This window comes from Dermochelys coriacea, chromosome 6 (assembly GCF_009764565.3).
Source record: "Dermochelys coriacea isolate rDerCor1 chromosome 6, rDerCor1.pri.v4, whole genome shotgun sequence".
Taxonomy (NCBI): Eukaryota; Metazoa; Chordata; order Testudines; family Dermochelyidae; genus Dermochelys; species Dermochelys coriacea.
Window position 1 is genome coordinate 118,002,386 of NC_050073.1, and position 16,959 is coordinate 118,019,344.

The 16,959-nt window shown below is 40.7% G+C and overlaps 2 protein-coding genes across 8 annotated transcripts in view; one reads left to right on the top strand and one right to left on the bottom strand.

Annotated features, from left to right (window-relative positions):
- KIAA0586 (KIAA0586 ortholog) overlaps positions 1-4,739 on the bottom strand; it is a 133,902-nt gene extending 129,163 nt beyond the window's left edge. For 2 of the 6 annotated variants that reach the window (XM_043516007.1, XM_043516006.1), the window contains exons 1-4: positions 4,465-4,739; positions 3,482-3,824; positions 3,031-3,038; positions 1,756-1,839 (exon numbers count right to left, since the gene is read on the bottom strand). In XM_043516007.1, the coding sequence (XP_043371942.1) occupies positions 1,756-1,839; positions 3,031-3,038; positions 3,482-3,785 (396 nt within the window). In that variant the 5' untranslated portion in view covers positions 3,786-3,824; positions 4,465-4,739. Of the gene's footprint in view, positions 1-1,755; positions 1,842-3,030; positions 3,039-3,481; positions 3,825-4,369 lie in introns of those variants that run through there. The other 4 variants (XM_043516005.1, XM_038405118.2, XM_038405112.2 and 1 more) reach the window with 4 other exon arrangements.
- TIMM9 (translocase of inner mitochondrial membrane 9) lies at positions 4,693-16,834 on the top strand. 2 transcript variants are annotated; one of them, XM_043516010.1, is made up of 5 exons: positions 4,974-5,046; positions 8,559-8,623; positions 12,999-13,062; positions 13,568-13,663; positions 16,457-16,834. In XM_043516010.1, the coding sequence occupies exons 3-5, from the start codon at positions 13,024-13,026 to the stop codon at positions 16,589-16,591; spliced, it is 270 nt and encodes an 89-aa protein (XP_043371945.1). In that variant the 5' UTR covers positions 4,974-5,046; positions 8,559-8,623; positions 12,999-13,023; the 3' UTR covers positions 16,592-16,834. The 2 variants fall into 2 exon arrangements, with proteins under 2 accessions (XP_038261060.1, XP_043371945.1); XM_038405132.2 differs by lacking the exon at positions 8,559-8,623 and having other exon boundaries at positions 4,693-5,046.
- The last annotated feature ends 125 nt before the right edge of the window (positions 16,835-16,959 follow it).

Below are 16,959 nucleotides of genomic sequence, written 5' to 3' on the forward strand. Positions count from 1 at the left end.
GCTGGCACATGATGGCATACATCACATTGGTAGATGCGCAGGTGAACGAGCCTCTGATAGTGTGGCTGATGTGATTAGAAATATAGTATGCAATTATAAATCAGTAAAGTATGTCTTATTTTGTATCAGCACCCAAAAGTTTCAGAAACAGACATGAATGCTGAACATGTGGGCATAAAGACCTCCACATTGGAGTAATACAAGCTGCTATTCAGAGACCCTACTCTCTGTACCCGCTAACCTAGAATAATATTGATTGTGATATTTTTCTGGACAGTAATGCATTTAGACTAAAAATAAGAAGTAATCTCAATATTAAGGTGTTTATTTTGCACATTGGTAGCCAAAGGATTTTAAACAAATAACTCATTAATAGCGATAAAAATTACATATGTGCTTATTTTAACATGTGCAAGCAGTCCCAATGAATTCATCATAACTACTCATGCACATAAAGTTAAGCATATACGCAAGTGATTCCAGGACTTGGATCATATAATGGAATTTATTTCACCGAGATAAACCTTGAATAATCATGCTCTACTGCTGGGATGGAGAGATAAAAATCCACCACATTACCCTAAACTTTGATGTGGGTTTGCAGAACTGTACTCTACAGTAGTGGTTTTCAACCTTTATTCATTTGCGGATCCCGAAAAACTTTCATATGGAAGCATGGACCCCTTTAGAAATTCAAACTGCTGTACTCTTAAAGTCTTAGACTGAAAACTGACTGAACAGAATTCAACTATAAACGTTGCATGTGCATGGCACGGCATTTGACACAAAGTGAGAAAGGGCACTAAATGTGGGCTTCTATGGTAATGACAATACTTCTGGGTTTTGACCTGTAGGTGGGACTACTCACATCAGTTTTTCTGATCAATCAAAAGTAATGCCTTTTCTGGGATCTGAAACTTTCTTTTCACAGTCACCTCTCACAGACTCCTTAGACATAGTCTGCAGACCCCCAGGGGTCTGCAGACCACAGGTTGAAAACCACTGCTCTACAGTCACTACTTCAGCCTATGAGTAAGGCTAATAGCTACAGGTCCTATTTGCCACTACTCATCTGTCACTGGATCTACTCTGAGCCATACAGAAACCCATCTGCAGTCCCTTCACAGCACAGAAGACAGGAGAATTTTATCCTTATGCATGGCCATGTACAATGGATTCACTAAAAACAGATCTCAGCAAGTACAGACTACAGAAAATATAGCAAATATAAAAGGAGAAACTAATTGAGCTAGAAAGGGTCACACTGAAATATTAAAGAAATGTTAATAGACTGATATGAACTAATGTCTATTTAAATGAACAATGACAGGAAGCAAAAGAAACTATAATCATAATATTAAAGGTCTTCAGGAAATCATATTGATTTGTGCTATTCAAGGAGCAGAAATTTCATAGGAATAATTACACTATAATTTGAAAAAACAGTTGCTATAGGGGGAACATAAGAAAACAATGCATGCATAATCACTATATACTAGATAAGATAAGAGAACATAAAAGCTCTGATTTTGCAAAGACTTATGCATGTGCATTGACTTCAATACTTCCAGTGCATAAAAGTTCAGCACATGCAGAAGTCTTCGGAGGAATAGGGCTGAAGTCAGATAAGCCTCTCAGAGAGAAGAAGTTTGCTGTTCTACTAAAATTTGGATCGTATATATAATCTTTTGAGATGGATGTTTGGCATACACTTCAGGATTGTAGGATCAGGAATAGAACAGTAAGTCTTCTTACCTTCTGTGATAATAGCATGGGTTCTAAATCATTTTCTACTGAAAACAGATGTTCTGAACTTCTTTCAGCCAACATACTTCGAACCGCTAAAATAAAAGAGACTTTCCTGTAGTTATGCATATGTAGTTTACACATTTGTGACAGGTATAACGAGTCTGTTCCACATCTTAGTCATTTCTATATCTGTACCTTTAAAAATCTAAACTAAACAAAATGACCTTCATTGCACAAATGAGCTCAGAGTGTCAACCTGGAACTGGCATATTAATGAACAATGTCCGAGATGCAACATAAACCTGTTTAACACACAAGAGGAACTTGCTGAAAGTGAGAATCGCAAATGATGCAGTGACAACTCTGGATCAAATTCAGTATGAAATCAACATAAATTAATGGGGTAATGCATTCTAATGCCCTTTTACAAAGATAACATCTTGTAAAGTTGTGTGATCCTTTGATCAACAATGAAAACTTTATTTTCTAAAGAGACAAGAGGCACATTCTAGCCCAATAAATTCATGGCACAGTATATGTCAATTTTAACTATTTTAAATGAACCCATTACTGTAGTTTCTAGATGATAGGGAATAAGATATAGCTTTAGCTGCCAGACATTTAAGATATACTTGAAATGTAGGGAGAAACACTGTTAAACGGATGTCATCAACTTAAAAAAAAAATTCAATTTCGAACCTGAAAATGCTTTACTTACTATTGTAGTATGCACCAAAAATTACTAGAACTTAAAGATTAGAGGAAATAATATATTATGTTTTTTTCAGTTTACTTGTATATTTGTCAGTTTCACTGTTTCATCTGTATAAGTAGTTAAGTGGGTTCAGCTGTTTGTGTGGGTCTTTCACAAAGCAACACCAGAGAAAAAAGCTAAACTGTAAAAATCTCATTTTAATATTGTAATCACAGTAATTACCAAGAAGAGTCGGGGCAGCTGTTGTATCTGAAACTCTTTTTAAACACAGTTTTAAAAAAAAACCTGACTACCTTTCAAGTTAAATGTGTCCCTCTAAACATGCAATCATTATGTAACCAAAACAGAGGGGTCACTGGAATTACCTTTTTTGAAATATCCATACAAAGCATTTAATATTTAACATCTTTTCATGACTGTATTCTCTATTCTAAACTGCCAATACATATTTCTTCCTAATCTCAGTAGGTTATGGTCATCGTACATTGGGAAATCTATCAGTTCCAGCCCTCAGAGCAAATTAATCTGTCATTTTAAAGATAGAGAAAGCTGCAAGTGCATGAAAAAGCCTGTGATCTTTCCTCCAGTACAGTGCTACAGTAGGACCTGCAATCCCCATGTAGGTACAAAGAGGGCTAAAATGACCAAAAGGTACAAGACACAGAATATCCTTCCTTCTAATTCATCATTATGAATAGCCAATGGCAAATTTATCAGCATAATAAATGTACTACACAGAATTTGGAGCAATATTTAAGAAGTGTGTGAAGTTTGGGGACATTTTGTACAGAGTTAGAAAACCATTCTAAAATATTTTATACAAAACATGTTAAAACAAAGTAGTATTTCACAAAACTGGCTAAATGACATCTGGTCAATTAGGAAACAAAAAAAAGTATAACCAATTCATATCAATCGTTACAGACAACTTTCCTAATATAAATACATCCATAAATGACATGCTAGAAAAAGGATCTGACTAGACAAATTACCCCAAAGAAATGGGGTTTGATCACATACCGCTGCTGGAGGTAGCGACAGTTGATCTATTTGGCAGAGGTTTGTTTGCTGACAATGCTGGAGGAATATAGGCTGTTTTGTCTTTAATCAAAGCTGCATCATCTGCCTGGTAGGGAAAAGCCACTTCACGAAGCTTCTTTACCGAAATTTTAACTTTTTTTCTACTGCAGTCAGCAGGTGCTGTCCAAGTGCCAGTGGGTTTTTCTTTTGCGTGGAGGCTGGTGGAGCGGATAAGCACGTCACTGGCAGTGAAGCTAGCCGTAGAGTCCTGGCTAACACTAGAATTACTTTCCACCTCCATGAAGAGCTCACAATGCAGTTTTCAACACTCACAACCAACCTATTAATGGGGTTTAATAACATTATTAACAAACTAAAAGCGGGCAGTTTATTAATGCTTATGAACTGATTATGGACAGGGGCACCCACATCATAATAACCTAGGATTAAAGAACTAAGAGCACGGGGGCGGGGGAGGGAGGGAGTGGGGTTTACAAGGTAGTCAGATGCCAGCAAATTATCCCAGGATCTAAACCAACATATACAATCAATCAGTCACCTCCTCCCTCAGCCCTCATCGTTTTACCATAGGAGGGGCAGGGACGATCTACCCTGAATAGTTCTCATGGGCCTAACGTCACAGTATTTCAGTTCCAAGCAGCGCCCACCTAGCCAGCAACAGTGCTATAGCGAGGATAGGGAGCAGCATACACGTCAAGAATTGGGATGCAGCACCCCCTTCCCCCACCGCAGGCTCCCTCCCCCAGCCCCCCAGCCCCGCAGGGCAGGGCAGAGGCTCCCTCCCCACCCCCCACTGCCCGCCCGGCAGGGCACAGGGTGCACGGTTCCTTCCCCCGCACCCCTAGGAGTACAGGGATCCCCCACCTTGGGGTGCAGGGTGCCCTCGCCCCGTTTTCCCTGGAAGCTACAGCACACCCTCATTCAACCCCTTCCCAGCAGCCACCGGAACTGCTAGTTACCATGGTAACAACACCAGCTTACCCACCCCCCGACTCCCGCCGCTTCCAACCCAGCGGCGCTAGCTTGCCCAATCCTTTCCCGGGTAGCACCGCGCATGCGCTGGCTCCGACAGGCTCCCGGGAGCTCAGAATCAAGATGAAGAGATTCGGTCTTGCGCGCGAGACGCCGCATATCCAGGGCGCATGCGTAAAGCTGCCTCCCACGGGAAGGTCATTCACTCCTGCTGCGCGGTCCCCGTTCTTTACTGTCCGGGTGGAACAAGCACGCGATACAACCAACCGTTCCCCGCTATAATGCTGTAATAGCTGCCTGTGGTTCAGCTCTGTACTCCGGGAGCATCGTGTTCCGGTATGGCGGTCCCCGCCGCACTGTGTGGGCCCCCAGGCACTTCCGGGACATGGGGGACACTTTACAATGCTACACCACCCTGTTCCGCGGGCGAAGGTAAATCTATCAGCGGATCCCTATGCGCCGATTCGTCTCCACGCGGCGGGCGGGAAACGTAGCGAATTTGCGGGGCGGAAGGAGGAGCTGAGGCTGCCGGTTCTCCCACGTGTTGAGAGGCGCTGGGCGCAGAGCGGGTGAGTAGGGGAGCGGGCCTGGCTGTCAGGACTCCTGGGTTCCATCCTTGGCCCTGACTGTGTGACTGGGGTGGGAGCCCGTGCCTCAGTTTCCCCGGGGCGGTGGGGCTGCCCCCTTGCCGGGGGCCAATGTCAGGGCAGGGAGGTCGGTCCTGGGGGAGGCTCAGGGCGCTGCCGGGCTCGCTCTCCATCGCCCCCTCCTCGCGTGTCCTTGGCACCAGGTGGTGGCTCGGGCTCTCCGCTGGGACTCCCAGCAGTGACCTTCCTTCCCCTAATGTGGCTGCGGCCCGGGTGTACGGCTCATGTCACCGAGGGAACAGACTGGCTGCCCAGGGGATCGGGCTCTGGCAGAAACCTTCAGAGAAGATTAGATTTTCAGCCTGAAAAGGGAGAAGCAACAAAGACTCCATAGGGACCACGAGAAACTTTGCTGTGGGTAGCAGTTTTATGTGGCAGGTGCTACAGGGGTGATCTAAAACCCTCAAATAGATTTAGCGTTTTGAAGAATTGGTGTAAATGTAGTCACGGTCATAGAGTTTAAGGCCAGAAGGCACCACTCCATCATTTAGCCTGACCTGCTATATATCATAGGCCAACAACACCCGCACACTACACTCAACATTAGACCAAAGTATTAGAGCCCAGTGGAGACTAGACTATTATTTTCCAGAGGCTAAGGATAGGAGGGTCCTTGGTGCACCAGGGCTTTGAGGCTCTCCCAGTAGCATGGAAATAAATGTGATATCCCAAGATAGGTTTACAAGCGTAAGAGCTTTGTAATAATTTACTATCAAGGTCATGTACTCTAAGACCAAAAGGGGCCACTGTGATCATCTAGTCTGACCTCCTTTATGACTACAGCCCAGAGAACTTCTCCAAAATACACTAGTTATCTCATGGTTATTTACTTTTATGGTACATTTTAATAATTTCCTAAAAAATTCCATTTAGCATTCTATATGTCAGGAGTGAGTGGGTGAGGGTCTGTGGCCTGCAACGTGAAGGAGATCAGACTAGAAGATAATCATGATGATCCCTTATGACCTTAAAGTCTATGAGTCTGTATCTATGATAACGTGTGTTTAATTTTAGGGAATTGGGTAAAAACAACCTAAGTAATAAAAATGAAGGAAAATGTTTTCTCTTCCATTTGAGAAATTTGCTGTCTCCTTCCACTAACTAAAACATTCAGATTGTAATTCAAAGAGCTCACAGATTGGCTATTTTAGGAAGAATATGTCAGCCCTTAAATATCTCTAGCAATAGACTTTCTCAGATATTAAATCTCTACTTGACCAGGCCCTGCTATGGCTTCATACTGCTGTTCTCACTAATATCTAGCTCTTGCATTGTGATTTTCATTCATAGATCTCAAAGTACAAAGGTCAGAGTATTTTTGTCCCTGTTTTACAGACAGGGAAACTGAGGGAAACAGGGATGTAAAATGATTTGCCCAAGACTACCCAGCAATGTCGTGGCAGAGCTGAAAATAGAACCCAGGTCTTCTGAGTCCCAAGTCCTGTGCTTTATCCACTAGGCCATGATGGTTCTCAATACAATACTTTAAGAATGGATTTTCATAATTTGTGTTATCAGTCCTCTTTGCATCTTCACAAGCCTTATTTACAGTTCTCGTTTCGGCACTCCACAATTACAACTGTTTTTGTAACCAGTTCATAACATACTTTCATGAGACTCATTTACAACAAACATGGAGGAGATGCATCCATGTAGCAGCTTTTTCCACAATACAGCCATATATCAGAATAGTTTTTATGGCTACACCACACTATCTGTTTATCCCTTCTGGAGAAATCTGGACATCTAGTGTATTAGCTCTATGGTAGCTGAGAGCATAAAAAAGACATTACTAATATAATCAGCTCAAGGTCGGAAGCAAAAAAGTAATGTGTAAGATGTCTGCATTGATCGATACTTTTTACTCCGCAACAGGAAGCATATTATTGCATTTGAAGGAGATGCAGGGTTCAGCAGGACCAAAAAATAGTCTGTCTGAAGAATGTAAATTGTGAGGAAAAGTTAGTCTGTTGGACTTATTCTTGATTCAAGAGAAGAGACTTCAAGGCGACCTGAGACAGGCTTTCAAAATTCATAAAAGGGATTGATATATTTGATATTACCCTGGTAAGAGATTCAGAAACGAAAGGATGCAATTTCAAAGCTAGGACAAATAGGGAATTCCAGGCAGAACAACTACTTCACACAAAAGATAATAAATGTATGGAATAACTAATTGGGAATGGGATGGAAAAATGGGCCAAATTCAGACTCCTTTCACCTGTCTGCACAGACTTCATTTCAGAGTAGCAGCCGTGTTAGTCTGTATTCGCAAAAAGAAAAGGAGTACTTGTGGCACCTTAGAGACTAACAAATTTATTAGAGCATAAGCTTTCGTGAGCTACAGCTCACTTCATCGGATGCATTTGGTGGAAAAAACAGAGGAGAGATTTATATACACACACACACACACACACACAGAGAACATGAAACAATGGGTTTCATTGGCATTTTATCCACTTGTATCAGGCTGGAATTTGGCTCGGTGAACACAAAGAAATGAATGTATTGTTGAAGGTGAGACCTGAAGGACACAGTAAAATATCAGGAAGAAGGGATTAAGATAAATCTCCCTTACCTGAAGCTTTTCCACCTTGGGCTGTGACCTCATCAGATCACCAGATAAGTGGGGTCAGGCCTGGTCAGTACTTTCATTGGAGACCACCCAAGGGAAAAAGTCGAGGAGCTGTTTCATTTTTTTAAACGACATTGCATATGCTTAGAATTTGTTCAAGATGTTTCTAATAGATCTCTAACATTCAGCCTCACTAAGCCAAATTCAGCTCTGAACTTGTTGAACTTAGTGGAAGAAATCACACACAGCTCCTTAATGGACTTTACTTCAGGGCTGAATCTGGCCCATTGACCTTGTGCACTGGATTGTAATTAATGATCCATGCAGTGTCTGAGTATAATTTGTGAATTATGTAGAATAAAAATATTTTATGCATGGTAACTACATTAAGAGCATGACAAAAGTTTGAAATAAAACAATACAAAGTAATTCAAAGATACAGATGACATGTGACATGACTCAAGCACAAGAGGGAGCTCCAAAGCCGTTTCTTTGATGTGTTAGTTGGGCCTACTGTTGGAAGTCCTAAAGTACACCAACATTTAACACAGAATTTCTTGGGTCTTGTGTTATCACAGCCTTGGTTTAATTTTAGTGTGAATTACTCTCTGTCCTAGTGGTTTTCTGTGTAGTTGTACTTTGATTAGGTTCAATAAAAGCATTTCTGAAGCTCTACCTCAACCGATTAAAAACAAGTTCTTAAATTCAGCTCCAGCATGACAACTCTTAACTGCATGATCCTTACTTACCAGACTATCCAATTTTAACACACTTCTGTGATTTGACAGTCTTCTTCTCCCCAGTCTTCCCCTCCATGAAAAATATATACATTTACAATGAACCCTCTCCACTCCTGCAGTGGGCCCGTTACAGAAGTGTTACTGTTGGACCTATGTGGTAGTTCCAGGAGTAACATAAATTCAGGTAACAGTTGGAGCTTGCTCAAATGCTGGACCTTCATAACAAGCCATGATTATATAGTCTGTCAATAAAACTGTTATTTGGCTTCATACAGAAGAATAGACTAGGGGGTCCATCCAGCTCCCAGTGATTTCAAACCTCTAGATTAGGTAATGGCCACTGATGCTGATTATCTTGGTGAACAATTAGCCTCCTCATGACACTGTAAATTTCTGCACATTTCACATATAATAGCTCACATCGATCAGCACTGCCGGGATTTTAGCCACACAGTCTCAGTCTGACAGTAAGGAGAATCAAATGTTCCAGCAAAGTAAACTACTCAGAACAGTTGTGCTCAGGAGCCTATTGCCTCTTAAAGGCCCTATATTCAGCTGGGAAAATTGGATTCCCACGCTTGTGAAATTTTAGAGAAGTTCTGACAACTGTGGTGCTTGCTGCTGCTCCCATGCCATGGAAACAGAGAAGTGATTGGCTCAGCTCTGGCTGGGAAGCTTTAACCCAATCACTGTTTTTATAAAAAGAAAGCAGGTTTCTTAAAGCTATGATTACCTGGAGATCAGCTGTTTCCATGGCAATGGGAGTGGCAGCCCACAGAAGGGAACTTCAGAGCATTTTTTCAGTTTCTAAAGCAAAGCTGGAGAGGCTGGGAATGCCATGTGTACAGGCATTAGGATCTAACAGGCTCAAGGTCTGTTACCTTTGGAAAGGGGATCATAGGGGAAGGAAAGCTTTTACACTTAACAGTAACAAACTTTTAACTCTCAACTATTTTTGTTCTTACTTTAAAAAAACACTGAAAATGGCTTTTGATATATTGAAAATGTTAATAGCAACTCTGTAGCATTTTAACAAGTGATATTTTCCTAGGTATTTGCACATCCCTGGTTGTCCAGGGCACTTGGGGCATGCAGCTGTGTAGTCTAACCATATGCAGCCTTGTGTGTAGTTGTTTATATATTGGCTATCTGCCTTCCCCTGAGGTTACTCATGTTAAAAAAAACACAGCACCTAGTTTTTCAGTCATGTTTAGCCCAAAGCAGTCCTCTACCATCTTGAGGCTGGGCTAGTACAAGAGTTGTACCTGACATGTTCTGAGTGCTTTGAGCTGCCACGTAAGAAGTTTAGCCATTACTGCTGTGATTTAACACTTCAGACAGATTCTAAAATTCAGGCAGAAATGGCTTATTTTATTATTCTTCCTTTAGTCTCAAAGACCAGATGTGAAGAACTAGAACCAGATAATGTAAACATACCTTAATATACCAGACGGTATATTTTGGAGGTATAAGGCCAACTAGCAGTGATAGCCACTGAAGACATGCAGTAGAGCCATATTAATGTACTGCCCACGGTATGGAAGGCATAAAAGTAAGGGCAACAGATTTGTGCTTCAGAGACATTTACGGTCAGACAGTGCTGTTGTGTTAACTTCTAAAGGAAAATTATTTCTCAAGTACAGCTGCAAAGGTTTTCTGGAACTTCAGTTTACTAAATCATCAGTTCTAATCTCATTAAGTAAGTGACAAAATGGCAGGCCATCAAGTCTGATTAAATAAAAAAGATAAACGGAATACAAAATGTGGGGAAGAGGCAGTGCTAGGAGTTGAGGCCATTAGCTTTTTGCGCCCTGGTGGGGACACAGGAGTTTTCTGTTTCTCGGGGGGGTTTTAACACTCCCTGATAATGAGCTACCTTGGTTCTGACTTTACTAGGCTGAAGGTGGCTCCAAATATATACCTTGTACCCTCCACCCCAGGCATGTGCTTTTAATAAAGCTCAGTTTGGCATTGCTCATTGTTAAGCAGCCAGCTTTTAGGTGGTATGCCATGATAGATTTTTAGATATTTCATTCTTTAAACTTGTGCTCGGCTAGGCAGTTGCACTCATTCCTATCTGATGCAGATGTCGCCATCTATCTGTGTGTGCCATCTCCAGTTTAGATTATTTTTTTTAAACACCTTTACCTAATGATCAGATTTAAGCTAATGTAGAACACAGTCCACTTTCTTAGTGAAGTTTTACATAGAGAACATATTACATTCGTACTAGCTTCTAATTTGTTTTCAGGTGCAAGTCAAGGTTCTAATCTATAGAGCCATTTGATTTGGTTTCTTGGTATCTGAGAGCGCTTCTTCTCCCATGCTCAACATTGACAGCTGAGATCTACTCAGACATTTGAGCTAACAGTTCTCAGATTTGTACGTTGGAGGCCTGGGGTAGGATGTTCTCGGTGGAGAGCCTTTGACTCTGTAATTCACTTTCCTTTTCTTTCTTCCCACCACCACACCAGCCTTGATATGCCTGATCCAGAGGCCTCATCTGCAGTTAAAGTTTTGCCACTTTCACTAATTTAAAGGGGCAAAACCCCTCTAGTGTAGATGCAACTGTAGCAGGAACAAAAATAAGCTATACCAGTAAAAAAACACCTAGTATAGCTGCATCTCCACTAGGGCTTTTACTGGCACAACTATGTGGCAAAAAAATTCCATCCCTTCCAACATAGTTATGTTGGCAAAACTTTTAAGCATAGACCACCTCAGAGTCTGTTAATCTTAGGACATGCTGCAAAGTTCATCTGTTTACTTGAGCCCTGTCAGAAGAGGTGTGAGTGGAGAGGATTTAGTGAGAACTTCGTGTGTGTGATTTGCTTATAGTGTTACTGCATTTGATTTTTCAATTTTTAATGTTAATTTCACCGAGGGATAGCAGTGAGCCTCAGGCAATGTATGAATTGGGGGAAGGAAGGCAACAGCTTTCAGTATATATAGATTCATCGATTCCAAGGCCAGAAAGGACCATTGTGTTATACAGGAAGCCAGACTAGATGATCACAGCCATAGAACTTCCCTAAAATAATTCCAAGAGCATATTCAGAAAAACATCCAATCTTGATTTAAAAGTTGCCAGTGATGGAGAATCTACCATGTCCCTTGGTAAACTGTTTGAATGGTTAATTACCCTCACTGTTGAAAATCTGCACTGTGTTTTCCAATCTCAATTTGTCTAGCTTCAACTTGCAGCCAGTGGATCATGTTATACCTTTCTCTGCAGGATTGAAGAGTCCATTGTCAAATATTTGTCCCCCATGTAGGTATTAGAGACTGATCAAGTCACCTCTTAATTTTCTCTTTAAATTAAATAGGTTGAGCTCCTTGAGTCCACTTCAAGGCATGTATTAATCATTATTAATCCTTTAATGATTCTTGTGGCTCTTCTGTGAACCCTCTCCAATTTACCAACATTCTTCTTGAATTGCAGACACCAAAACTATTCTCTCCTAGAAAGTCTCAAGTCTTAACTTGTTTACCACACTGTATAAGGAATTTCTTTGTCTTTGAAGGTCCCTTCTTAAATTCTTTCTTCGTAGACTCCATTAGTGTTCATACTTTCACTTTTCCTCACCTGTTGTTCATTTCTTTTTTAATGCTATTTTTATTTCTTCTTCATAATCCCTTATATTTAACTCACTAGATTCACTGGCACAAGCATTTGTAGTTTTACTGTTTTTCTAATGACTAAAACAATAAATGTTTTAAAAACATGAGCTGGTTTCTAAGAAGTGGTGGGGGTGGAATTAATTTAATCAATCTAGAATACTATAGAGCGCTGTTTCTTTTATCCAAGTGTTGCTATAACTGAAAGGTAACTAGAGGTCTCTTCCTCCCCCCCCGCCCCTCCCCCCGTTTTACTTTGTGTATCTGACAGCTCTTGTAGCTAGTTTTGCTGTTTTCCCTATAATGTGTTTCACCTGTTTGGATTTTTCTTTAATATTGCTCTTCTCTACTATTTGAAATAGAAAAATGTAATTACAAAAACTGGCAGGGGGACTTGAAAAGGTGTGGTATCTGACCCTATGTTGGACATTTTTTTTAACTGACTACATTTCAACTTGATAGCTTCCATTTAAATGGATACAGTCAGTGAGAATCATGTCACTCATTAAGGGGTTATTTGTAATAGGTAAGAAATTAGATTATTAAAACAAGACTCTTCTGTTATAGCCATTGCAGGAGGCTGCTAAAAAAACCCAAAACCAACAAACTATTTCTATTGGAACTTTACAAATCATAGCATCATTTCTATTGGTTTTCGATTTTATAAAACTTTATTTTTATAAGATGTAAAATTTGAGCCAAATTTAACCAGAAGTTGTTCCTTTAAATCACATGTAAGCCTGTCCTTGTAGTATTTTGTTAGATGTAGATCATGCTGGGAACTTAAGACACAGTAGCCACTTATTCTTGTTTCTTTGCAACCACAGTTATGTCTGGCTACGCTTACAGAAGGGCCAGAGTTTTATTCAGCCTTCAAATGTTATATTTCTTGTATATGTGTTTTGGTGTGAATTATGACACAAATGTTATCTTAAAATTAGGTGGCTGATTGCAGACCAATAGAATATGGCTGGGCAAATATCAGAATCTGATCAGATCAAACAGGTAAGATGCTGTACTGTATTAATAAATGACGGTTTTGAGAAGCTTGCATTACCTTAACACACTGAAGCTTAGCAATGGAGTTTTATGAGGTTTCAAGAGGTTTAAGCATTTTATTTTCAAAGGTAGGGAAGTTATTAGCATGCATATATGAAATGTAGCTTTTCCCCCCCCAGTTAGTTACCAAGTAAAATGTTGCCTGAGTTGTATCTTAACTTCTTTTATTAATTGGGAACAGTATTAAGGTAGCAAAGATTTTATTATTTTAATCATCAGCAAATCAACAGACATGGAATAGTATCTGATCTAGGTGAACAATAGCTGTCAGCATCAAATGATGTTATTGAATTGATACTAAATTACCTCTGGTGACTTGTCACTTTAAATGAGTAGTCTGTTCTGTTAATGTCACTGAATGGTACATGCAGCTATTGCAAACTGTACATGGGAAAAGTTTGAAAATGTCTTCTTTTCTTTTAATATTGAATGTCTGTTCAATTTGTTACAGTTCAAGGAGTTTCTTGGGACATACAATAAACTTACAGAAACCTGTTTCCTGGATTGTGTGAAAGATTTCACTAGCAGGGAGGTTAAATCAGAAGAGGTATGCCCTTATTGTGTGTGTTGGGTTTCTCTTTTGTGGAAATGCTGTATGATGATGTTTGAATTTGATAAGCAGCTTTGCAAGTTTTGATCTGATCAAAAATTAGTTAAAACTAACCTACAAGAGTTTATAGCTCTTCAATATGTATGCAGCTTGCAGGTGAGAAATGTTAACTGAAGAGACAATGATATATTTGTGGTTCTGTTTCTGTGCAGATGTCATTCTGATTGGATTCTCCCTCTTTCATCTTAGCTCCCTTGCATGCAAACAATAGATCTCCCACATCACAGCTTTTGAAAAATGTTGACCCCTGAGGCTAGTAGCTGCAGGACTAAGTGCATGCCAGGCACTTTACAGGACATTGCACATCAGACCTTCGAGGGCAGTATCTTCCTCCTTATTTTCTTCACATATATGCAGATAGCCTCCCTGTTTTCGGTGTTGGCATTGGCCTTGTAATGCTGCAACAAGCAGCAACAACATATTTTGTTCTGGGGCATTCCTAGAGCCTCTTACTCTATAAAAATGAGTAGCAGCCGTGTTATTCTGTATTCGCAAAAAGAAAAGGGTAATTTTCCCTTCTCTAAAGAATTCTCATTCTTATAGAAAGAAAAGGAGTACTTGTGGCACCTTAGAGACTAACAAATTTATTAGAGCATAAGCTTTCGTGAGCTACAGCTCACTTCATCGGATGTTTTTTCCACCAAATGCATTCGATGAAGTGAGCTATAGCTCACGAAAGCTTATGCTCTAATAAATTTGTTAGTCTCTAAGGTGCCACAAGTACTCCTTTTCTTTCTATAAGAATGAGAATTCTTTAGAGAAGGGAAAATTACCCACCTGTAATCTACTTCTCTGAAGAGAGAATCTCCTGGAATGCTCACTCACTTTCCCTCAGAGTTTGGTATCATCCTCTTTGGAGGGTGTTTCCCATCTTCCCATCTTTTTTGTGTATTTTTGGAGGCACTTTTAAAGCATGAATCATTTTTGAATTGTTTTAGCCGTATGGGTGGTTCACCTCCTGTGCAATTAAAGGAACTAACTGAAATGTTTTGGAGGTAACATTTATAGCCTGCAGGGGTGGTGTGATATCCAGTGCCTTGGGAAGGTCAGACTTGTACCTTATCCTGCTACCACTCAGGGATAAAACTTCTTAATGGGAGTTCTGCTGATGAGAATCCTGATGGATCGTGTCTGTAGAGTCTTTTAAGATTTTTGGATATAAACAGCAACCTGTAGCTAGCCATTTTTCTTCTGTACTCTGTAAAGGAACCCCCATGCTGCAGGACATGAGCTAATCATTAACAGATGGGGATTAGGGAGAAACTTTCTTTATGGACAGTTTATTACGTTATTGTCCATTACAGGGTTTCTTGCACCTTCTTGTGAAGCATCTGGCACTGGCCACTATTGGAAACAGGATACTGTATTAGATGAACCACTGGTCTGATCTGGTATGGCAATTCATACATTCCTATTCAAGTTTTAGTTTCATATTAAGTAAAAATCAAAAGCTTCCAGGAATCTCCTGTGAGCAATGCCACAATTTTTTTAAAATTCATCTTTGATCACTTTTCCACACAGCAACCCCTTGTGCAAGTCTAGCCTTCCCAAGGTACCATCCCCTGAATACTACACCCTCTGGGAGCAATGGTTTGGAACTGTTACAGGCTCCCTCATTGTAGTTATTTAGCTAGAGTTCACTCCTGCTCAACAGGTTTTACCAGGTGGCTGATGTCCAGATGACAACAACAGTTTAGACCTTCTTTCCCCATTTCTAAATTCTAAACATGATCAAAACAACTCCTAGTTTATCGGTAATGATGCAAACTGGTCCTGTTCCCTTTGTTTCTAAGTTTGGTATGCTTTCACTGTAACTATCAGTTCATTTTTGATAATGACAGCTAGTTTGGGAGCATCATATAATGCAGGGGTCAGCAACCTTCGGCATGTTGTCCATCAGGGTAATCCAAAGGTGGACCGCGAGACATTTTGTTTACGTTGACCGTCCACAGGCACGGCGTCCCCCCTCCCCCCCGCAGCTCCCAATGGCCGCGATTCGTCGTTCCCGGCCAATGGGAGCTGCGGGAAGCAGTGGGCTGTAGGGACGTGCTAGCTGTCTAACATTGCAACACTGCCCCAGGAGTAGCTTTGGAAATCTACGTGCTGTAGATTGGTAAAACCAATTTTGCAAAAGTGATGCAGTGCAGAACATGGAATGGGCATAGTACTTTTACTACCATCCCAGCCAACTGAGCCACAGAATCACAAGAATAATTTCAGCAACCCTAGGAAAAGTTCTCTGAGTACACACCATAAGTGGTAGATACATTTAGTTGGAGGGATCCCAATAGAAGCCTAGGATAAACAGGGGATATAGTAGGCCATGTTTGGCTGCCATGGGCAGAAGGTGGGTCAAACAGAATTTTTAAAGAAATAGCAACTGATGTAATATTGGCCTTTGCCATAAGGTAGGAGACTATAGATTTTATTTCAGAGGATCGTAGGGATAAGGGAGACATAATGACTTCTTTAATTTTTAAAAGATTCTCTAGGGTAGTTTTCCATTGGATGAATGTCAAAAGAAAACTCAGCTTTTCATATTTTCCTTGAAAACTAAACTTGACGTTTTTTTCCCATCAGGAACCGGCTGGGCAGTGATCATGGGGCTAAAGGCATCATAAGCATAGGACACGAGTGTATTCACCTAGTCATATGCCACCATAAACTGTCTTCAGTCAGTTTTTCCTTTAATCATTGTTGTGGTCCTTCTGTGTCTCCTTTTTCCTGTAGATGACGTGCTCAGAACACTGCCTACAGAAATATTTAAAAATGACGCAGAGGATATCCATGAGATTTCAGGAGTATCATATTCAGCAGAATGAAGCTCTAGCTGCCAAAGCAGGACTTCTTGGGCAACCTCGTTAAACAAAAGATAATTCTATTCCAACCTTGCTTTAATGCAGTGCCAACATTTGCTGGATTACAAATGGAGGTTGTGGGTGTGTCCACCAGCTCACAACAGAGTTTCAGAGACCGTTTGGCACGTGGAAACCATTGGGGAAACAATTATGGGCTCTACCAAGAGTTGGTAATGGCCAGCTGGCGAACAGAGTCTATTTCTGAGGTCCTTTTTTACTGTGCAATGGAATAATGTTGATACAACCATTTCTAGAGGCCTGCAGACTGGTTATGCTGGTCACTACATTAGGGGCAGGGGAGGGAGAGGACCATTTTTTTGTTTCTTCCACTACGACTGTTAATTTTAATGCAAAAAGTGCTGTACAGAAATATAT